This window comes from Diprion similis, chromosome 10 (genome assembly GCF_021155765.1).
Source record: "Diprion similis isolate iyDipSimi1 chromosome 10, iyDipSimi1.1, whole genome shotgun sequence".
In the NCBI taxonomy this organism is placed as follows: domain Eukaryota; kingdom Metazoa; phylum Arthropoda; class Insecta; order Hymenoptera; family Diprionidae; genus Diprion; species Diprion similis.
In genome coordinates this window covers 7,940,759-7,964,761 of record NC_060114.1, presented here as the reverse complement: position 1 = coordinate 7,964,761, position 24,003 = coordinate 7,940,759, and the positions used below count along the sequence as shown (strand labels likewise).

Sequence of the window (24,003 nt, the reverse complement as noted above, 5' to 3'; positions counted from 1 at the left end):
ACACCTATATATTATGGTCCACGTATGAGTTGACGCGTGCGTCTCTGTTGTCTCTTTCGGCATAGAAAACCTAAGATTGAAGGTCGACGAGGGGTGGGGGTGAAAAAGCGGGGTTCTGGAAGCTGGGGAGCTGATAGTGAAATATTTTTGTTTTCGACTGTACCGAATCGTGCCCCCTGATGCCCAGGCGTACGTTCGAACGTTCGTTGGTGTTCGGGGGTGGATAAAAGAAGTCGCTAGTGGTTGGGGGCGACGGTGTGGTGGGGGAGCTGTGTTTGGTCCGGGAGCTCCACTCTCCTACCGTCAGTTGCGATGCTGTATTGATCTGCCTCCCGCGCGAACTCGCGAGCCGCGCGGACCGTATTATATATATATATATATATAAACATACATATCATGTATATACGAATGTATATTATATATATATATATACATATACCTATATATGTATATAAGGAGAGGACCGGGAGAGTAAAGTATAAGCCAATGTTGGAACCCCGTTGCCTGGAAACGAGTCCCCCTCCCCCGCCCCTCTCTCCGTCGCCCATCATCCCATCCATTCCCTACCATCCGAAAAACCCACCCCATCCTTTGACATCGTGGAACGCCCGACCCTCCTCGTCCTCCATTTCCCATCTCCGCAGTGTATATGTGTAAATGCATATAAAGAGGAGAGATAATTATACATGTCTATACATACATGTATTACAAGTGTGTTATACAGATACATTATATGTATATACGTGTGTGTGTATGTGTGCATATATGTATATATTTACCACACGCATGAGAGCACGTACACGAGCGTGTAGATGTTTTACACCATACATGTATGTACACATACATACGAACTAATCAAATGCATACATGTTCATGATCCTTTGTACCCCTCTATCCCTGATCCACTACGCTAACCGTCACCTTTTCGCTTTCAGAGCTACACGTCCAGAGATCGTCGTTTACCTGTAACGAATAAAAATACATGTGTAATAATAGTAATAAGTATGAGATTATGTATTAGTCCTGTATGTACAACTGTGTACGTATACTGCAAATAGTGTGTAGATTACATATTGCGTACATAAATTATGTTATACTTAGGCATGTGTTACAAACTGCTCTACGAACCGTAGGTGGAATCCACAAGTAGGGATTTCACCGTAATAATCATCGATAGAGTAGAAAAAAGGCGCCAGGACGAGGGTCACGCTTCGGAAACTCTGAGGTCGGATACTGTAAAGACTAGCGAATTAATATTTCAGCATTTTTGTTTATTTTTGTTTATGAGTAGGTGCAACACTAACAATAAGCGTGGAACCGGTGGCGAATTCGACAAGTTACGTGTGACTGAGGGTGGCGGAGATCTTCGAATAAAGGACGACGCGAGAATACGGAGAGAACCCCAACGTGGAGCTCTGTCGCGAGGAAAACCGAGGCGGAGGAGATTCTCGTTTTTGGCTAGCAAACCGTATTAGCCGCGCCGTAAAACACCGGCGTCTCCCAGCATCGCGAAGTCGTCACAGCGCCACTGACGAATCACGGAGCACCGGAGAGTCCTGCAGCCAATCAGCGTGCCGCGACAGCGAACATCGATGTAGCGATGAGCTAGAATTAAAGAATTTCGTTACCCGAGAGCCAATTAGATCCGGGAGATTTTCGCGACTGATACAAGTATAGAATAAAAATCTACAAATTGAGCCTAAGGATGTGGTGTGGAATAAAGTTTCTTGCGTTTCCTGTTGGAGATCAGCGGAATTGACGTCCAAGAATTGATTTGGCGAAATCTTGGTGTGGTTGCGAAACGGTAAGCTCTAATTTCATTCTTCCAAACAAATTTCGAGAGTGATCTAGTTCGGCATACCGATTAACGGTTGGCCATTTTGAACTTGCAAGTAACGTGCTCGAAATTCATTTGCCGATCTTCTTGCTTGCTGGTGGTCATAACTTGAGTTTCGCGGTAATGCAGAGAGTCGTTTTTGTTTACTGAAAGCTTAGAGTACAGAGTCACGGTTTTTGAAAATCATTTAGTTTGTCAATTGCCTGCAACCTATTTTGAAAGTGTCAACTCTCGTCTAGGTTGCGTCTCGCGGTGTGTGAGGATCCGGTTCAGCTGTAAGATTGTATTTTGGTTGATGGATATTTAAATTTCGTATCGTGTTAAATTTAAGATCGTTAAATTGAAAATTACTTTTCTTTCGCTCTTGAGCATCTTGCCAGTAGAATAATTATAATCACGACATTTCAACGCGATCGATCGATATTGTTTTGTTCTATTTTTGAGTATGAGTTTTTCTTTTGTAAGATCGCGGTTAGAAGCAATTAGAGCAGTTAGAATTAAGATTTATTTTGCATTTTAGTTTGGAATCGGTAAGAGCGAATTGAATATTTCATTTCCTTTTTTTTTTTTTTTTTTTTTGTTACCCTTCTATTACAGAATATATGATTTTTTTTCATTTTGATAAATTGCGTAGCGTTTTGAGTGTCCGTTCTTTCTCTCCCTAAACTGACCCCTCCCCTCTCCGCTACTGATACAGAAGCATATAGCCGAGGATTAGCGAAGCTGACGGTCGAGAGGCCAGTTGCTCACACCAGGCGCCTAACAAAATTTTGCGATATTTTTTGCAAAGTCATTTTTTTTCAGCTTTCATCGTGGGTTGCCAAATTGTTGTGAACACGGCAAGTTCTTGGTGAACTTTTCCGATTGAGCCAAGGCCATTGAAAATCTCAGGTTGCAATATATATATACCTTTTACTGTAGGTATGGTACATATAGAATTATGCATTCTTATTGTTTATTATTATATAGAAATATAGAATACCGTAAGATCGTATGGAAGAAGAACTTCAAGGGGAAATCTTGTAATACCTGCGATCGCGTGACGATAGATACGAGGGGCGTGAACAGGTGGATTTAACAAGGTTTAGGGTTTGCATGGTCGTGTAGTGTGTAGAGTGCTTTTTGGCTTTCGATATTTTTTAATCGACGATCTGATATTATTGTGCTTAGGATGATGAACGGGAAGACAGGAGCAGATTAATACTAATCATTGTGGACGTTGGTAAAGTATTTATTCTTCCACCATGCTCAGAATTCTTCTGGTAGAATAGAAAAGTCTGCTTCATCTATAAACTTTAACTTCCTGGTGTAATAATTTGGTAAGAAACCAAACGGACAAATCCATTATAATGTATAAAAATGATTGAGAATGTGATTATAAAATTAAAAGATTGAAAAATAGTGTTCAAACATGTTGAGAAGAATTTTCTTTCCTTTGAAATGAATATTCACAAACGTATTATGACACGCTTGTATGCACAAATAATAATATTTTCAACCTTTCTTAAATAAATGCGATATGCGAATACTTGTCAAACAAATATACGACAAACATGCGTTGGTAATATTTTAGTGAAATTTCGCGCATGTTTGTTGATTCTATAAAATTAAAGAAGAAAATTTGCACGGTTCCAAAAGATCAATCTTCAAGCTCTTGGTAAACAATCCGCGTGTTTTTTCTCTTTCTCCAAGAACTTTGTATTTTTCTCTGCTTTTGATACACCTTCAAAAAAACTTAATCACCATCTCCTTGCATATAGTCAAACGTGTTCAATATGTATGTACATACATTAACGAGCAGAATAAGTCACAATCATTCCAGGAAATGGAGCGCAACTCAACCTCCACGCTGGGAGTTGAACACCCTTGCTTTTCACCAACCTCTCATAATTATTACGAGTCACCAGCTCCAAAATATTTCCGATCACTGCGGTTGTAATCACGTCAAAGTTGGACGTGAAGGAAAAGGGAAGGGAAGAGATGAAAGAGGATACTTGACGAAACAGAGCAATATTACACGTCTGCAATGTAGATATTAGGAATGATAAAGTCATTGATCCACAATGAAAAAAATGATATCAATAATGAAGAACAAATAAGTGAATAAAATGAATGAAGCAAGTGAAACAAAATCAAAAAAACATCTTAATAATCAAAATAACGGTAGTAATAATAAAAGCAATATTTTTATCAATATTTCTTCGTAAATTAAATTCCCAAGGGACATGCATGCAAATTCATTTCGCAAGTATACGTATGTGACATATGCTCATATAAGTACATATGTATAAGGGTACATAAATCTTATATATATTGACAGATGCGTGAGGAACAATGAGTAGGCATTGAACGAGCCATTCTACGATCGATTTCATGCGTATAATACAACCTATGCAGGCATATTATATGCAATTCTACATACTTTCTTCTATGTAGTATATATACTCGTGTATATACGTAAGGTGAGATTCTATGGTGCAAGAATATATTTCTGTTTAATTATCGTACGTCTGGCTACCCCTAAAGAATTATTAATTACATTTGGATTTACGGTCAACTTTCAACTCGCTTCGTATATGTATAAAGAATAAGTGGAAAAAAAAATTTAGGTGGCTTATGTGAGATGTAATAACAATAATTAACGAATAAATATTGATTAATATAGAAATTATAGATAAATAAAAATGTTATACATCAAATTATCTGAAATGACTAAAAAAAAAAGAAATTGAAAAAGAAAATTAAATCGAAAAAAGAAACACCTTTGTTTCGAGTCTTTTCGTTTCGGTGAGTAGGTGTGTGAAATTATGAGCAAGAACGAGGGAATAAAAATGCGAGTTTATCACACAGTCGGTAAGTGATCTCTGTTTCTGAATGGACATTTTGCAATGGACGGTACTAAAGTTTTAGTATAGATGACGCTAGGTGTCGGTCCAGCGCAGCTTCTCGGTGCTGAATAGCAAGCGCTCTCTGGTCGATGGAGATGATACTAAAAAGGGGGTTGGTTTACTTAATTCTGCGTCATCGATGCTGTGGAGTGGGGAAAACGACGAGGTCTGAGGGAGGGGAAAAGACACAAACAATAAACCCTGCCGTGGTGCCGCTCTGCCCGAACCTCATCTCTTGACTGTCCTCTGTAATTTACAATATATTACCATTACAATAATCATAATAATTATTTGGGTATTGAAAAATCCTTTGGAACATTATTTCCGTTTCTTTATAATTATTTTTTTTTCTTCAAACCCATTACAAGTGCGCGGTACTTAGTAATAGAATATTTTAAAATGCGTTCGATGAACCTAGGCGCGCCGCCTGTAAGGATCAGAATTAAACGAAGCACCCCGTGATCTGATTTTTCGATTTAAAAACACACAAAAGAAAAAGAATTAAATAAATCTAACGATAGCAGTAATAATATTAATGATAGTGACAAAAATTTTACGTTAAAATGAAAGTGAAGTGATATACTTAAATGTGGTACATAATATCCTATATATTAAATACATAAACTTAGCGAGGCTTTCATCCGCAAAGCGTCGCGGTTATCTTACTCAATCTATGTATCTATCCTTCTCGAGTCCTGTGATGTTCTATTACCGAAGGGTGGCGTGCGGAGCACGGATAAAATGGCTGTGATTAGCCCCCAGTAGGCTATTTCATCAGTTACAACGGTGGAGGTTATTTTTTCCACCTCATGCGAATATAATCCTGACTATTGTCGCAAATTGTAAAAGCTCACGGGTCGATTGAAAGACGAGAAAAAGAGAGAAAAGCAACGGAAAGAAATAAATAACCTAAGCCATCAGATGAAAAAATTAGGGAGAACTGGACGAGGCGGTGAGTAAAAACAAAACATTGCTGTACACAATTTCTTATTTATTGCAGATAGTATAATTCAGTTATTATTTGTGTCTTTTGTTTCAGATCAGACTGTTAACACTGGTTTTCAGAAGGGTTAAACACTACAGAAGATATTCTTTCGAGTAATTTTCGTTTTCTTGGTCTTTTGCTCCGTTTCGTTAATAATGAGGTCCTACGACGGTGAAAGCAGCTCGGGTGACGAGGACGATCGCAGGGAGGGAGGTCCTCACGATGCCCACATTCAACAAGGCACCTGGCAAAGGTCTTCGTCCCATCCAACATGGGCGTGGGATCATCGAGCCGCTGTAATTAAATTTTCAAACCACTGTGCCTGTCGAAAATTATGCTGAAAAAAGCAAGAGCAATTTTCGGCCTTACAGTTATTTTCTGTCCTGATTTGTCAGGTGTTATAAACCCTGCGAATTTAATGAAATATCTCGATCTCCATTTAATTTAAACCAATTTCTTCCCAGCACCAGCTGCCGTCTCAGGGAACAGGGTCACTTGAGTCGATGGGATATCCGCCCCCCGGGGGTTCGCACCCAAGTACAGGGCTGCCCTCGTCGACAGGCTATTCCTCGGAACACCCGCAGGGAACAGCGGGTCGACGAACACCCCTGGGAGCTGTGGGTCTCGGCGGATTTTACTTCCAGCAACAGCCGCAGCCGCAGTCATCCGCGGCCAGTTTGTCCGACGAGAACAGACCTGACCATGAAAGGTATTATGCTATTGTCCTTCAGTATTCTACTTCGGAGTAAGCCGATTAAACGCTATAGAAATTTTAAAGAATTCTTAGATTATGGTAACTGCGAGTGCGTCGTAAAAATGGCCGGCATCGTCCACCTCGCGTTTTCAACATCAAATTTTGGTAGCCTGCGATTGAGTTTTCTCATTTCTCTTATTGATTCACCATCTCCAGGACTGATAGAAAGACTTACGATGTTAGGTCGTACGGTTTTGACCTGCAACTGAAGGAAAAATGACTCGCGGAATCCTAGAGGAAGAAAGTGGCGTATAACTTTATGATACGGTAACAAAATGATACTGTTTTTCAGACCTGGTGTATCGCGGCTGAATTGCAGTCCGCCGAAAACCAAGACAACAAGACAGGGGAAAAGCGTACGCCTGAACATAAACGCGAGGGAACGACGCAGGATGCACGACTTGAACGACGCCCTGGACGAACTTCGTTCCGTTATACCATATGCTCACAGTCCGTCCGTGAGAAAGCTATCGAAAATCGCTACCTTGCTTTTAGCAAAAAATTACATACTCATGCAAGGTAAATTTCTTATTTTACTAATTTTTTTTTTCTTTTTATTATAATATTTTTCTGCAGAGAATTTTTTAATAATTTTCCCCTAGCCACAAGGGAAATAACGAAAACAATTCTATCTTTCGTCGTTGGTGAATAGGCAATGCTCTTGAGGAACTAAGACGTGTCATCGCTGTTCTCCAGTCACCGCATGCGCACACAACCGCCTTACCACCAACCCCTGCATCGTACGATCTTCTGCACGGTTTTCCAGGAAAACTCTTTCAGGGGGTTCAAGGCGTGGTTCAAGGAACCGGGACGGTGAACGTTTCCACGTCGAATTCTTCTCAAGCAGTAAGTGCTGGCGGAGGGCTGGTGGACAGTGCCGGCGGGAGTGGCGAATCGACGTAGAAGAAATATCGCCAAGAGAAATGAGAGTCGAGTCGGAAAGTAGAGCCGTGGAGTGAAGTATAGATATATTATGCGCTAGAAGTTATTTAACAAAAGCATATAACAAGATAGAAAAAATTAAAGTAATCTAAGTCAAAGACGAGAATTTTTGAATTTACTAACTATGTACGTGAATACACGTGAATTAGCTGAAACCGAAGAAAGTACTAGCTGGTAAGAAAATCTAGTCAGTAAATAACAATAACGATAACAATAATAAGAAGAACAAGAACGTATAGCAATAAGACGTCCTGCAAGAACCGTCGTTTTTAACCAATGCCGTATTTTTTTCATCCGCGATTGATATTCCAGAGAAACGATGGATAAAAAATTCTGTCATCTCCATCGAAAAAATTTTATTGAACGAGAGCTTCCATGTTGGGTATTATACGCGACAGTTTCTTCTTGCTTCTTATTCAACTATTCTATACAGAGTATAATATAGTCAAGGAATTGTTGAGTATTCTAGTCTTGCATTATTTTGATTTTGGCATTAATACCGGTGAATTGTGTGATCGATTCGAGAACGAGGTTCAAATTTTTTATAGCTTGAAAAGTAACAAGAGAGAATGAAATTGAAAGTATTATCTATTTTCTAGATAAACGTCCGTCTGCAACACGATAGTCAATATAGCATGTGATATATGTCAAAGTATTCATCATTATTGTGTATACAATGATAAAGGTAACAATACAGTATTTAATAATATATTATTATAGTGTAACGTTTTAAAGTTTAGCGATGAATATACCGAAGTTTAACGGTATATCTCCAATAGTATTCAATAAAGAGTTATCATAATTTATACATCGATATAAATAATATATATCTATAGATAGAATATTGCAACAAAAAAAAAAAAAAAAAAAAAAAATAATAATAATAATAATAATAATATGTACACGAAGTAATTATCATCGGTTGGATAAAGACGTAGATTTTAGATATAAAATGAATCGTTGTAGAATATTCTAATCAAACGGCCAACGCATTTTATATACATATTACCGTGCAACAGACAGCAGGTAAGATGATTGACAAGTATAAATATTTTCCCTTGTATCAGCCACAATTTGCTCTCGCTGTCTTTTTCCTTCCATGTGTATCGAACATCGACGATTCTGGGGCGTGGATACATATGGAAAGCGAAATAAAAATACATAAACAATAATAACCTGGTTTTCATACGAATCGTACGATAAATATTGAGTGGAAGATGTCTGCGTAAAATCTTTGAGAATCCTTTTATAGCGCAAATCGTAGTCAGTGTCGAGACGAATGCAACGAGCCGCCATTGGTCACATTTGGTTAAACCGATCGCGAGATGTCGAACGTTTCAATTTCAGATTTACTAACGTATCGCTAATTATCTAACCAAGCAACACACGATACCAAGTAGCGTAAGTCGCTCTGGAATTTCAAACTCCGATATCTCCGGATCGGCTCGTCCAAAAGCGACGAACGAGGACTCGTTGTGTTCGTCTCTATCAACGCTAACAATTTCGTAAATCATAGAACTCGAAAGCTTCCACGAGAACGCAGTTAAATTTGCCATTATTGAGTAACGGTTGATACACAAAAAATTCGATTCAGAGGAGCTGAGTAAATATTTTGGGAGTATGTAACACAAAATGCGTTAAACTGGTGCCGATCAGGGCAGTATATTCATTGACTGAAGATGTTTATATTTAAGAGGTCAATACAAAACACTGCGACAGGTATCGCATGAAGTGCAGCGACTAATACGGTGCATTCTCTCAATAGGGCCGCTTCCCCGCTACCATACTCGGCTACCGTTCCCCACGCTTTAGCTGAAGCTATGAAAATTAAAAAAAAACTCTCAATAAGACCACGCAGCGTATACAATGTTTTACATACTCGATGGTGACTGGCGGAGGATCTCCGATTCGTGGAAAATCGCTTTTCCTCTTACCCCCTGGCGGGCCTATTGAGAGAGTTCGCTGTGTAACGGTAAATATGAAACAAAGTTTGAGAAATGACTTAAATCGGATTATCATACATACATAAATAATACTATTGTTTCTAGATTGTAGTAGATTTCACTGTCTCGTGCTCAAATAAAATATATTTAACAAAAATCCGGGGCTAAGTTTAATCTCGGTCGTGACAGATATTTCTACTCTGTAAATAAAATCTGTGAACGAGTGCAGTTGTGATTTGCAATATTCGAGCTCGAATTTGAAATTAAAAATATCAGCGAGCGTCTGCGAACGGATGGAAAGTCAAAGGCGCGCGAAGATGAATAATTTGAAAATTGAAATATCGAACACGGCGACGGTTCGTCAACGCCTGCGTGGCAGCCACCGAACGTACACCTAGAATGCTGATTGTGAATTCTATTCCGATTGCCGACGTCGAACGGTGTCGGGAGGACAAGGCGGCAGCAGGAGCTTGTCGTCGACGACTCGGTTTTCGGGTCGTGGTGGTGGTAGAATCGGGACGAGGCGGGGGAGGGAAACGATCGCCAGCCGAGAGGCATGAAAAGGAGGAAACAGCGCAAGTGCGAGCGGCGAGTAGCGGCGTTGGCGCTGGCGTTGGTGGGATCCAAGATGGCCGAGAGTATCTGCGTCATGGACTGAATTCTTGAGCCCCTGTGACCGAGTAGACAAAAAAATACGGTGTTATTCAACGCTTCGACTGATAGAGTACCTGCCGTTTTTCGGCATTCGGTGGCTGGCTGATAACGGCGTAACGTCGGTCGTCTATACGCTCGAGAGTGTGTGCAAATTTATGTACACATGTGTAAATAGAAGAAAAGGAAAGATGTAACTCAACGGTGGTTACTATAATAAGGTTATAGAGGTGAGTTATGCTCCAACGATTATCGCTACTGCTAATATTTTCACCCCCTTTATTCACCGTTCGATACTGTGTTCAGCATCGTTCCGTTTTTTGAGTTAGAAACTTACGAAAATACATATCTTCGAGATTGTCCCGATAGGTTATAATAACCCTGAGCGATGACTGCGTTGACTCTGTCAGTCGCCCTTCGTTTTCCCCTTAAACTATACCGACAATCAGGAGTGTTGCTCGATCACTTATCAACTTCTCCAGCCTAATCGACAACAAAACTTTCACATATGTACCTTCCTTCAGTCAACAGGATGAGGCTCCCTCACGCTATTCCTCGCATTCTTTCCTCCTCTTCTCTTGTTCTCGTTTTTCTTGGTCCTATTTTTTCATTTTTCTTCTTCTGCATTTCACGCTGGATGAATAATGTGATCAGTGCCCTTGTTTACTGTCCGTATATCAAACACCACGCTCGATTTGTGTCTGTCTGTTCGTGTATATGTCCGTCTATCTACTATCTAGTCATCTTTTCGTTATCTTGTGCAGTTGCCATATTATTTTTCATTTATTTATACTTCTAACCGTTGTAAGAAACGATTATGACGCTCTCGCTGACCGGTATTTAGAATACATCTGCCCAAATATGTGTTTTTTGTGATCTAACTAATTTAAGAAAACTATTCATCATCGTTTATTTTTGCCAGAAACTTATATTTATAATATATGTTCGAATGCAGACCGTTTAGTCATTTTCTGTTCACTGCTTCGTTTCACCGTGTCATATAAGAACTCTATAGCAAACTTTTAATCCATTATTATACAAGTGCACAAGAAGATGATAAATATTAATAATATATTCATAAATACCTACCGCCCCAGTTTTGTTTCCATGAATCACGCCAATTGACTTTACAAAATAATAATCACAGAAGCGGGTTAACTTTTTGTCGACTGTAATTGTTGACAAAATATTTTCGACCCCGAAAATCATAGGGATTTTATTAACTGATCAGAAGGCTAATTCTTACCCTTACAAATGTTCTTTCAAGCGAAACCTGATAATTTATATGGCGTTGATAAATAGAAAGCCATACAAAAATTTCATATTTTTAACGAGAATATCACGTGACCACATTTTAAAAGAAATTTTATTTCTGTTCCGTTTGGTATTTTGTTTTTGTTTTGATTATTACCTGTATAAACAGGTGACGCAGGGACTTTCCTTGTAAAACGATGATTGTACCGAACTTGCTGACGGTATTCCGTAAGCAAAACAAATAGAAACGTATATATTGGACATAGATTTATTATTCCGAACCAAAGAAAATATTATCGTTGTTATTGCTACTGGAATTGTTATTATGGATATCTAGCAATTACATAAAGTACAGAGAGATGCCTAAAATGGATTACGAGATTAGGGCTAATAGCAGCTTCAGAAATGAGTATCCCCACGACTTAGTACATCGTATCTATACTTTTTTGAAATTGAAAGATGCATATTAGTACATTACGATATAAATCCGTGAAGTATGTGATTCTCGCAGTTTTTCGCCCCAGGAAAGTGAGGGTGACAAGTTACACATGAGTCCGAGGATCACGTCCGCGCACGCGTATCGTATACTATTTTTTTTTTTTTAACTCAGTTACGAAATTCAGTAAGCGAAGTAAATTATTCTCCATCATTCAGTTCGCTAAGTAGTTACTGCGCGTCAAAATGTGTGAATTGGGCACTTCGTACACTACCAACAGGTATCAAAAGTCGAATTTCACTTTTTCGCGCTTAAGCTACGTGGAATTCGATATTTGGAGATATATGTATACGTCAACGTCGAAATCGACAAAGGCACCCCCTTAAAGGCTTTAACTAAACCGTTGAAACTGCGGTTTGATTTTTTTTTAAATTCTGTACCTGATTCCATTGTCTAGATATCAGTATGGTTCCTTAGTAAGTGTTGAGCAGCGAGTTTCTTAGGGTTTCAAAAAAGAATGTGTAAAAAATAAAGATTCAAACATGAAAAAAAAACGAGACATGTCAGTCAAATTTTGTACAACTAATAACAGCCCTTACGGAAAAACCTCAATTTTGCGGTGAATTCGAACCCTTACCCTCTTACGGGAACTTAGCATTACCTATGGGTTTAGGGTCCGAATTCACCCGCAAATTGAGGTTTTTCCCGCAAGGGAGATTAGACTTCGGCAGCGAAGTCACCATGTACAAATAGTTTCTGACAATCCGGATGATAAAAAAAAAAAAAAGAAAGACACCGAAAATACCCAGACATAATGCAAATCAATCCTAATCAATTGAAAGAAGCAAATCCAATAACAGTAACAATTGTGTATAACCAATGTTCAAATTTAGGCGCCAAAATCTACTGCGCAACTTCAACAATCTGTATAGGTACACATGTATATTTGTATGTCCATCGATATGCGTGTGTAAAATAAAACCCATGCATGTATAACACAGTTTGGTGAATAACCGTTCATTACAGTGTTCTCTTTCTTTTTTTCTAACTTAATTCTTTCCGCTACCCCTTGTGCTTCTCACGTTTCCTCCTATCACTTGGGTCCTCCGTAGTCCAGGAGACATGCAGTCTCAGTCCCTCCAGCTTCTGCGAAAGTCCAGACGCAGTGGATAGATGGTTGATCTGGTTGCTGAAAGGTGGTGACACGCGCGTGGAACACGCTTCGTCAAAGCCCCCCCCCCCCCCCCCCCCCCTCCACCTACCCCCTGGGTGCCACCTCTCTTCACTCCGTCACGCTTCTGCTTGCGCGCTGAAAGATCGGGGCGCGAGGGTTGCCCTGGCAACCGGCGGCATTGATTCACCCCTCGATCCGCGTACCCCGCGGTGGTCACGCACCCAGCCCCCCCCCCTCAAATGAGTGCCCTAGCCACGGCGGTCCTTCGCCCTCGTCCTTGTCTACCCTATACATATACAGCTATAACCTACGTCGGCTCCTTAAGCGCCGGGAATATACATATAGGTATTTGTTTGCTTGTGTGCTTGTGTGCGTGTTTGTTGTGTGCGTTAATACATACGTCACTAGTTATATACGTATGTATCTACATTGTGTGTATGTATATATGTATTCATACATATACATTTCGTCGCCGTGGGATCGAGTAGAGTGGATTGCTCGTTGCTAGGCAACTGATATACACATTGTGTCCATTGTTGCGGTTATATGTGATGTGTCTATGTATGTATGCACTGTCTTGTGCCATATACCTTGGAATATATACAATATATACATAGATATTCGTATGAATATTTGACGCCGCATTTTTTCTTCTTATCCATTCTAATCGTAGCGGACGTTATGTGTATGAATATCATCTATACGTTACATACTTGATATACTGGCATGCATCGGTATATACACCTACGCTATGAAAAAAATAATGTTGATAAATTTAACACTACGCGTGAATTCTTGTATGTATGTACATACATGCTTTACACGCTGGGTCCTGAATCTCTCTTTGCTCTTTGATTTAACCTTCGACGTTGCGGCAAATTTGCAATTCCACCTACAAACATGTTGGAATATCAAAGTAGTATTTTATTAATGAAAATACATTTAAAAAAAAAATCTCATCCTCTTGTTCACACGCCGAGCTACTTTCAACATAGTTATTATAGGTTAGATCGGTTTTTATAGAATTAAATCGGCGTTAGATTCAACGTCACATTTCTAACATGCACACAAAAAAGATCAAAAGAATAACGAAAAACGAATACATTCTTCGAGTTTTTACGATGTAATTTTGAATTAAAACACGGGTTTCATCCCTTTTTTCACGATGTAATGCACGTAAATAAATATCAATGCTATGTGTGTGCGTATGTGTTTTGCCATTAGCATCAATTATATGCATATCATCCGTGCATGCAGGGATGGATTTGTATGCGTATAACCAGTGCACACGCACCATGAGACGCTGATATTAGGAATGGTCAGTTCCAGAAAGATAGGGCGAAGGCGTGGGTGTGAGGCAGCAGGGAAGAAGGGTGGGCGAGTTAGGTGGAGGTGGAATAACGCGGGAAACGGGATTCGCGCCGTAGCGACAAGGACGACGCTATATTGACGCAAGTCGTCGCGTCGCCGGGCTGCTACTTCATGAAGTCTCGGATGACGAATAAAAAGAATGATAAGAAAACGTAGATTCGAAAGACGTAGTCGACTTCAATATTCTATGAATGCGATATGCGATGTAATCAAGTAAACATAACCTGCATATGCAGAAAGCTAACATGCCCAGATCCGTTCGCACATTTACAAAAAACTATCGAAAATAACTAGCAAACTGCCGAGGAACAGAGAAAATGGACAAAGAGTAGTGTCTACAACAGAATCTTAAAGGGTGCATTCTTTGGATCCCTGGCCTTCCGATCATTTTCTTTGAAAATCTCATAGCATCCTTTGATTCCGTCTCTCGCTCATTCTTCCACCCTCTCTTTCCTTCCACATTTTTTTCCCTTTCTCTTTTTACCTATTTCTTTTCATCGCTTGTTGTTTACAGCCCTTCGCTACCTTGTCGTATGTATGTACCTAATATGTTTGTAGATACGTAGGTACATTAGGAAATAACACGTAAGTGTACATATTCATAATCTTTTAATGGCAAAATAACCCTAAAAATTTGTTTCCCAACTGGGATGAAGAAGAAAAGTGGCGAAAACAACTAAGTTCCGGTAATAAACGTCGATTTTTTTTCACCCTGATCTTACGTGGAAGAGAACGGACACATAAATGGAAAGGATGGAATATGGCACTGATTTAAAACTTTAGTTATCGTTCGCATGTTTGAAGAATCTTTGGATACGAAAATATGATAATGTGTAACGGCATAAGTGAGTCCGCCAAAGAGATAAGTCCCAAGCTTAAATGACATATCTAATAATACATACTTCCCTCGGTAAATGTTTTTTCAGTATCATTAGGTCCACGTACCATATGTCGTGAGCAAATTAGAAAGAAAACAATGCCACGAATGGATTGTATTTTGATATTAGTACTGTATCTTACCGTTACTCGTGTCACAGACTGTACGGAATCGATTCCAACCAAATCCTCGCAGGTCAATATCGAACAAACCCATGGCAGGATATTTCCGTTCAAAATTTTATGAGTGGTACGATCAAAGCTTGCAAGCTTCTCTGTCCGCTTGCAGCTTGCAATAGTGGCGGTCTCTCCAACCGCAATATCTGCGGATCTGTCCTCCAGAAATCGTCAGATAAGGCCTGTTGCATCCGTCTCGACACCGGCTTCAAGATGAACCGGTTAACGAATTTTCAAAACAACACGTTTCCAGATTGCCTACATTGCAAAATTCTTTCTCTTTGCAACCCATACGATACCGTGGAGTCCTCTCGATGGACATTTCACGGCTCCGTACCACCATCTGCATAATGTAGTAGTAGTGTACGACTGTAAGCTACACAGTATGACCCTGCCCATGCTGCTGAAAATAGGTCGATTCTTTCGCCGCGGGTTTTCGAGTATGCATGAGTACCAACAAGACAGATACTGTTGAAGGTGAACAGGAGTTGACAGTACGTACACCGAATATAGAATTGCAGAAAACAAAATCGCGTAATAGCGGCAATAACTGAAAACATGATCATGCGGTTGTCGAAAGGGTAAACTAAAAATAAGTCAGCGATCCTAGTATTCTGAATACTTTTCTTATCCCGTTGAACCTCCTTCCAGGTATCATATCCATGTTCCACCATCCCTTCGACAGGTTTCTCCGGCGCCTCTAGCTAGGTAAACAACTCCTTCGACCCCTTTTCGACTATGCGTCAAAGGTTCGAAGAAGGAAAGAGAGACCAGCGTATCGGTATCGCTGCGCAGCTCGTACGGTCGCTCGGTGTCCCCGTCGCCGCTTCCCCTCGCCGCTATCGTCATCGTCGTCGTTATTTTCCCCGAGCGAAGGGCAGCGGCGCTCATCTCGCATGCGCGAGCTCTGCGCATCGGGCGTTGCGCAGCGCTGGTTCGTTGACACGACACCGCGCCGCGCCGGCACTCGGGGTTACTACACGGGGAGGAAGCCCGCGCTGTGTGCCACCCGGCACCCCGTGTGCGGTGCTTAGCTCATATCACTGGCGCATTCCATTCCCGTTGCATTTCACTCCGAGATCTCGAACGCGTCGCACATAAGCCAGGAGCAGCGGTACGAAGTACGAACTCCTAGTAGTCCATACGTCCAGTAGTATATTACACCGTCATCTCGAGCCTTTTTCTCATTTCACCCCCACGTAAATCGTCGACAAGCTAAATGGAAATTTAAAACAAAAATAATCAGCCCACCAGTATCAGAATTTCGTGTTCAGGTCTGAGAAAGCGATAACTTTGATTTTATTCGGCGTGTTCGTCACTCCGTCGTTTGATTCTGACAAAAATTCGAACCGAACTTTGTTCTCAGACGCAGATCGAGATCGTGATTATAATAAGGAGTTTGTTTGGAGGCTGCTTGCCATGTTTTGTTTTTCTATTTTCATTCTCGTTTTGTTCGTGTTGCTGTCGCGGTCGGTTTTATCGATTTGGCGGGAATTCAGCAATACCGCGGCTACACTCTCTATACATGAATTATACCGGTGTATATCGTAATAATGCAGTACAGTATAATATTTCATCGAGTGACACGGTATTACGAAAATTGATTGGGAAAAAATACTAGAGAGGAATAAAAGTATAACAAGTATTGCAGAAGAGTAGAATTTTTATTTTTTTCACGTCAATTTGAAAAACAGAAAGACAAGTCCTACACTATTTTGTAAATTAGGTAATAGTAACACTGTAATAGTACTAATGACAATAATGATAACTACAATTGATCAATTTAACCCTATAAATTATACCAACATTTATTTTTTACAATATAGGATCTCAATAATAAAGCAATATATATATATATATATATATATTCTATACACACACGCACACAAACGCGCGCGCGCGCATACATGCACACACATTCAAACATACGTTTGTATAAACATATTCAATTGCGAGCACGTAACAAAAAATAACAAATGAAAGATAAGGAACTCAAAGGACGCATCGAATCAAAAAATTCCGATCTTTGATGATATTGCGCATCCAGTGAGGTAGAATAAATCTGGGAATGAGGAAAGTTGTTTATGAACTAAAAGAGGCGAGGTGATTCAAGTTCACAACGGTGTCAGTATCAAACAGCTAATAATAACGAATATTTTGGCAAGTTGTATACGTATAAAAATTCAAAACAAATATCAAAAGTACTGAAAAGAAAAAAATGAAATGACTTTCAATTTGAAAAAAATCTATGTTGAATCGCTTCATTTTGTTCAACTTCGTTCGTGTTTCTGCGCTTTAAAAAATACTTTACGTAGATAAATAAATATCGATATGTATTCCCGTAAATCAGGCTCTACGTGTTTTTTGATACTGTTTACACCACAGAACCTTGACAGAATTTTCGAAAGTTTCAATAAAAAGAAAATCTCGAGTTTAGGGGAAAAAAATATCAAAAATGAATGCAATATGTATATAAGTTGGCAAAAGAATATATTTGTTTGAGGATAATAATGATGATAAAAAGATTACTTGAAGACCAATATTAAAGTGGACAGGAAATAGGAAAACGAAGGAAATAATTAGGAGGTTCTGTATCGTGGGTTTTTAAGAAGCCGACCAGCCAGAAATTGTAACAAATAAACGAACTCCCGAACGTGCAAACAAAGAAATAATCAAATGTTCCGAATTTTGCATTCTGTCGAATCACCACTAATAAACGCGAACACATAATCAAAATGCAAAATAATAAAATCGCGAGTACGGTATAATATGCACACAGAATTCTGGCGTCATAGTACCTCACTCTCATCTTCCCCTCCTAGAATCAATAATCTCTCTCAGTCTTAGTCTCACCAACTCACCTTCTCTCTTTTCCTCCCACTCGCACACTCGTGGCTTGAATTAAAGCGCGTGTTAGTTGTGCAAACGTATTTTGATCTTCAGTGAATTGATTAAAACAGATCAAAACTATGGTCCGTATGCTCTCGCGTCCGTACATGGAAAGAGGCTTCTCCTCGTCGAGTTCCTTTCGAAGAAAAAGAATTGAAAAAGGAGTAGGAAAAACTCCCAGTGAGTTATCGATATTCTTTGTCCCCAGTACCGTGAAACGCAAAACGAAGCCGTGGCGGTGTATCACGTTAAATTCTACAACAAGAGTCTTGCCTGAGAGCAGCGGGAAACGTGCGGCAGTGCCGACTTATTGATTCCCGTCGTCTCCTTTCTCGGGGGAAAAAAGACAGAAAGAGTTTCGGTGTTTATCAGAAATTATTTTTTTCCATTTAATTCGCTAATCTTCAGAGGGAGAGAGAGAAAATCGATGTCAAAAAAGCGCTTTTCCTCACCGAGGCTCTCGTCTTTAATTGTTTCAGTCCTGAAATTTGAGGGCTCATGATGGTATTGTGATCTGTTTTAGTTCTGCGCGATCCAAAGCGATATGGAATCGCCACCGGCGCCTGATCGTGTCGTAAACGCGGTCCGAGAAGATGCGACAACATCGGAATCGGGTTCGTCTTCGTTGGGATCGACGATAGCCGAAGAGAATCCTGGAAGTGTGACGACCTCGTTGGTACTTGAACCGAGTAACGAACATCAAGCGATTCCAGTTCCAGCCGATTTCTTGCCGATCAAAATGGAGATAAGGAAAATGGGGGTTGAGATATCGGACGAGAGAGCCGAGCAGTTGAAGAACGACGTGAGAAGACTGTCTCCGGAAGTTGTGAGCCTCAGGGAAAGAACCCTCGGTGAAATATCCCTGACACCGGATTCCTCCTTCTGCGAGATAGCGGGTGAGACGAACGATGAAGAGGTTCCAACCGAGCAAAAAGTCTCAGAATCGACATCCCGTAGTGCCGAGAAACACCTGGTCACTGAGGATGACCTTCGAGTTCGGCTTTCGAGGCACCAAGAAACGGAGCATGAATCGTCCTCGTGGTGGTCGCGAAATGTAAAGTGCGATTCGGAGGTTGTTAGTGGTGAGGAACTGGTGATGGTCGCGAGAAACGATCAGAAGGTTGAGAATAGTGAATCCGGGAGTGTTGGTGAAGTCGAGAACGGTGTTGGCAGGACTGAGCAAACGGCTTCGAGCCCGAGGGCTGTGATTCAAAAGCTCGCCGAGGGTGAGGAGATAGTCTTTGCCGGCGCTGACGTCGCTCGCGTCCAACTCCAGGCCTCGCCGATGACGAATGGCCTTGGCTTTATCGTCGCCTGTCCGGAAGCCAGTCCTTGTAGCACGACCGAGAGCGCTGAGGACCCCCTGAGGGATGCCGAGACCGAGACGGACTCGGACTGCAGCTCTGAGCCCGCCGCGATTTGTGCCGCGACGGAGCCCGTTGAGTCGCTTCAAACTCGCAGCGACTCGACGGACATAATCGTCGACTGCGACATGGTTCAGTCCAACAGACCGCAGACCTTCACTGAGGACTCGGCTGAGAGTCTTGCCCTCGCCGCCGGCGCCGGGGACGAGGTTAGATCTGATGGAAGCGACTCTGGACTCGGCGGTGAAATCGCTGGCGAACCTGGGCCCGCTCCTGCCCCAGAGAGCGACTCGGAAACTTCTTTTCTCGACAGGATACCCAACGAGATACTTTCTAATAAGGATAAAGGTAAGTTTCGAGATTTCAGGGATGGCGGCAGTTGCTAAAGCAAGTGGACATTATGACGCGGCTTCTGCGCAGAGCGAGGAAATTTCTTTTGCTAGTCGTGATCTTAGTAGCTTTTGAAAATAATTGGTTAACATTGTGTTTGATTGTATCAGAATTCGAGAAGCTACCAAAACTCGGATCCCTTCTTATACGAAGATTGGCTTTGATATATTACAAGCCACACTTGCGAGGTGGGCAGTAACTTGAGTCACGTCCACCATTTTGTAAAAAAAAAAAAAAAAAAAAAAAAATGACTCAACTGCGAGTCAGCTTCGATAAATATTATATGCAACAGATAATTTTTTCCTCGATACCAACCGAATACTTATTCTGTGGTAAAGCTTCGACCATGTTTGAGGCCCTCCTCAAATTTTATTTCGATGAAAAATCAAACGTTCAACCATTATATCCCCAGCGAAAATTTTTCACATAAATAAGATGTTCAAGAAAATTTTCGTGCATTATCTCCGACACTTTACCTAATTGGCCAAAGAAATTTCTTGTGCGCACGACTACATGGTGCATATAGTATAACGGATTCTGCTTTTCTTCCTCCCAAGCGTCCGAGCAACTGGATACCTTTGAGCCAGTCAAAGGAGACGCGGAAATGATGTCTGGATCTGAGGTGCAGAGGCCCGACCTTTTGGCAATCCCAATACTCCCCACACTTCAAAGTCCGCCGAAAAGCAATCTAAAGAGGCGATTGACGGACTGCATGGAGGGCGAACCAGACGCGAAGAGGTTGAACCCTGACGAGTCACAGAAAAAAAAGCGGAACATCCAATTCGACGCGGTGACGGTTTACTATTTCCCGAGGGCGCAGGGTTTCACCTGCGTGCCGTCACAGGTTAGGATTATTGTTTTATTTCTCTTTTCGGTGAGTTACAATACCCGTGAATGATGTCTTTATCAGGGCGGAAGTACGCTTGGCATGAGCGCGGCACACACGCACGCTGAGAGGTTCTCGCTGACGGAACACGCGGCTGAACAGCGCCGGATTCACCGCGCCAGGCTGGCTCAGTTGCGATCAGAACGGGCTGCGAACAACGTTGTTGAAGCTGCTTCGAGCTCCGAGGACCCCAGCGATGACACCGACGAGGAACCAAGTGACGCCGAGGAACTCGACATCGACAGCTACTACTTCCTCCTCCCAGTTCCCACCTGGCAGAGACGGGCCCTTCTCAGAGCTGCTGGGGTGCAAAAAATCGACACTGTCGAAAAAGACGAGTGTCGTGACATTCGGGCCAGTAGGAAACACTGCGGATGTGGTTGCAAAGGATATTGTGACCCTGAAAGCTGCCCTTGCAGTAGGGCTCACGTTAAATGTCAGGTAAGTGAATTGACATTATTATACTGATGTGGTTGTCGTTTTCATCGTCAAAATATCCATGAATCATCGTCAACCCGACCGGAAATGATGTGGAACTTGCAACCCATCAAATCGATCATGACATTACTTGGGGAGTGACCTCAAACTTTTGATACTACCTCAAAATCACTGCGGGATTATCGGTGATGACGTTGGAATGATCAGATCTCATTCAATGTCACATAGCTTGAATACCTCAACAAGTGCCCAAAATTTGTGCGACATGTTTGAAGACCTATAAAATACGACTGCGAATCTGACTGCACAGGAAATCCTAAATCGGTTGAAAATTGAATGCAGTTCGAATCCCAGAACCCTAAAATAACTTCTAAATAATATTTTAACTACCCACAGGTGGATCGTGCCGGTTTTCCTTGCGGCTGTTCGCGCGACGGTTGCGCGAACAGTTCGGGCAGGATAGAGTTCAACCCAGTAAGAGTTCGGACGCACTTTATTCATACACTGATGCGTTTGGAACTGGAAAAGAAGCACCGAGACGAAGACTGCGCTGACCTCCGTGACCTTGACGCGCAGCGTGGTTTGCCAGTCAGCATGGAAAGCGGCGAAGGTTCCTGCGCCGTGAATGGAGGCGGGTTCACGACCCTGCACTATACGAACCCACCACCGGAAGTCGGCTCCTGTCAGCAACCTACGATACCGGGGACCAGGGAAGACAGTCTGGACTTGTACGCCATCCGGGATGACTGCTACCAGACGTGCGGTGAGGATACCGGTGATAGCGGAGCTCAAGGTCAGCCGCAGCATCATCACCACCACCATCACCACCATCATCAGAGAAAGCTTCTTCATCCAGCCGAGTTCGTGGATCCACCCTTCCAGCAGTTTTCCAACGGCGGAGACGCGGCTCATTCCGTTCAACAGTTCCAACAGAACACCTACCAGGACTACCAGTCCTACCAACCACTCCCGTCCACTTCCAGGGGACAATTTCATCATCAATTTCAATCCGTCAGTCACACGCCTCAAGGGTTTTCTCACTATGGCGGCTACGTCACGGATCCCATGGTGATCACCAATACAATATGACTATCAGTGTAATCGGCTGTCGTCGAGGGGGTAACCAATGCTCAGTAGCTTCGCAAACCACTTATAATAGCTATTTTTGTGGCATGCCCGTAAACCGCCTGTTTTTTTGGCAAGGATAAAGATTTCAGGACGAGCTGAAGGCGAGCCGGAAGCGAGTACTGAAATTATCCGAGCCAAAAAACGGTTTACAAGCATGCCACATAGAATATTTTTTACGGTATGGGCATTGAAAAGCAAAACGAAGAGTGAGGTTATGTCGCGATCTGTTCGACGAAGCTCCTTTATTCGGTAGTTTGGGATGCGCACTTCGAACTGCGCATAAAAACTGCGGAATAAAGACTTTATTCCGTAACTTTGTTCGCTGCCGTATAAAGCGTCACTTGACGGAACGAAAACTGCCACAAAAAGTGGACTTTTTAATGCCCATACCGTAAAAAAGAATTTTTTGATATCTTGTAAATGTTATTTTTCGAAGCTCAGTAAATTATCGAAGTTGCGAGGTACCTGAACCCGAGAAACGGTCACTGTGGTTAACCCTTCTACCAGTCCAGAAAGCATCACTTCACAAAACAGCTAGATTTCGAAACTAATCGGGGTGAATGTCATTTTCCAGGGTGCCGGTAACGTGGTGACATCGATGTCGGTCGCTTGTCATCAGCAAGCGCCATCTAATTACGAGACAAACTACGTCCAGCAAGACGAGGGCCCGCCGTCACATTATACGAACCTGAATTCTGTTCAGCAGCCAACAATGAGCTCAGTCCACCATCAGCACCACCATCAACATCACCAGCAGCTCGGAAAACTCGAACCTTTCTCGGAACTCCTGGCGGGTCGGTATTCGTACTACGGCGAAGTGGAGTCGACAAGTCACCAGGTCTCGTACCCGACAGTGCAGCAGCCTGATAAAGCAAGTGCAGAGGGTGAAAAGTCGCTGCTGCATCAGCAGCCTGAAACCAGCCAGCCGCAAATGTCAGGGCAGCAAAACAGCGGCGAGGATTGCGGCGACGAGAACTTTGGTGAAATTATAAAAAAATCCATGGTTGAAACTGTCTCAGCGTAAGGTCGTGAAAACTACTGGATATACGAAGGATCTTAGATATTTTTGTAGGTCGCGTCGCTTCGGGAATTTCGCCGCCTGTTATGAGCAAACGACTCGACACGGATTTTCTAGTATCCGATGACAAAACGTTTCGGAAGAAACAAAATTGACGTCGTAAAAATAGAATTTCAAAGGTCGTGCTTCAGATCTTGACCCCGGACGCATTTTAATGATCAAAGATGTCAGGTAAAGAATTGTAATTTTCAATCCCTGACGCTGTTTTCTTGATGTAGACATCAACTTTATTTGATAAATGAACCATCGTTGAAGTTTTCTGTAATTCCCTGCAGACGATACGATATTTCGGTATTTATTTATGTTATTTGCTTTGTTCTTTGGTATCGTATGTTATCGGCTTCGATGTCACAGTTTCGTTATTCTTCCTGTTGATCGGGTTTTTAGCGTTCTTTCGTCTCAGAGAATTACGGTTGAACATTTTGAAGTGAATAAATGTTGTGATTACCACATCACGGTATAAAATGATGAATGCACTCACGCGGTTGTTACATGGCACAAATGAAAAAAATTATATTCTGCATCCGTCAGCTTGTTCTTGT

The 24,003-nt window shown here is 41.7% G+C and overlaps 2 protein-coding genes across 4 annotated transcripts; both read left to right on the top strand.

The window, feature by feature from the left end:
- Window positions 1-5,865: 5,865 nt before the first annotated feature.
- Window positions 5,866-7,539, top strand: LOC124410977 (class E basic helix-loop-helix protein 23). The gene is made up of 4 exons (XM_046889745.1): window positions 5,866-6,006; window positions 6,175-6,419; window positions 6,757-6,983; window positions 7,117-7,539. Exons 1-4 carry the CDS (start codon window positions 5,866-5,868, stop codon window positions 7,365-7,367), a joined length of 864 nt encoding a protein of 287 aa, XP_046745701.1. The 3' UTR covers window positions 7,368-7,539.
- A 2,419-nt stretch (window positions 7,540-9,958) lies between these two features.
- LOC124410976 lies at window positions 9,959-23,626 on the top strand. 3 transcript variants are annotated; one of them, XM_046889742.1, is made up of 6 exons: window positions 9,959-10,230; window positions 18,701-19,889; window positions 20,489-20,775; window positions 20,842-21,258; window positions 21,652-22,323; window positions 22,958-23,626. In XM_046889742.1, exons 2-6 carry the CDS (start codon window positions 18,722-18,724, stop codon window positions 23,405-23,407), a joined length of 2,994 nt encoding a protein of 997 aa, XP_046745698.1. In that variant the 5' UTR covers window positions 9,959-10,230; window positions 18,701-18,721; the 3' UTR covers window positions 23,408-23,626. The 3 variants fall into 3 exon arrangements, with proteins under 3 accessions (XP_046745698.1, XP_046745699.1, XP_046745700.1); XM_046889743.1 differs by lacking the exon at window positions 9,959-10,230 and adding an exon at window positions 16,357-16,409; XM_046889744.1 differs by lacking the exon at window positions 9,959-10,230 and adding an exon at window positions 16,382-16,402.
- Window positions 23,627-24,003: the final 377 nt, after the last annotated feature.

Excerpts from the sequence above, each read along its gene's own strand:
- LOC124410977 (XM_046889745.1), top strand. The coding sequence starts at position 5,866 with ATGAGGTCCTACGACGGTGAAAGCAGCTCGGGTGACGAGGACGATCGC. Across the intron at positions 6,007-6,174 it reads CGTGGGATCATCGAGCCGCT|CACCAGCTGCCGTCTCAGGG; the intron begins GTAATTAAATTT and ends ATTTCTTCCCAG. Across the intron at positions 6,984-7,116 it reads AAATTACATACTCATGCAAG|GCAATGCTCTTGAGGAACTA; the intron begins GTAAATTTCTTA and ends GTTGGTGAATAG.
- LOC124410976 (XM_046889742.1), top strand. The coding sequence starts at position 18,722 with ATGGAATCGCCACCGGCGCCTGATCGTGTCGTAAACGCGGTCCGAGAA. Across the intron at positions 19,890-20,488 it reads ACTTTCTAATAAGGATAAAG|CGTCCGAGCAACTGGATACC; the intron begins GTAAGTTTCGAG and ends CTTCCTCCCAAG. Across the intron at positions 21,259-21,651 it reads GGGCTCACGTTAAATGTCAG|GTGGATCGTGCCGGTTTTCC; the intron begins GTAAGTGAATTG and ends AACTACCCACAG.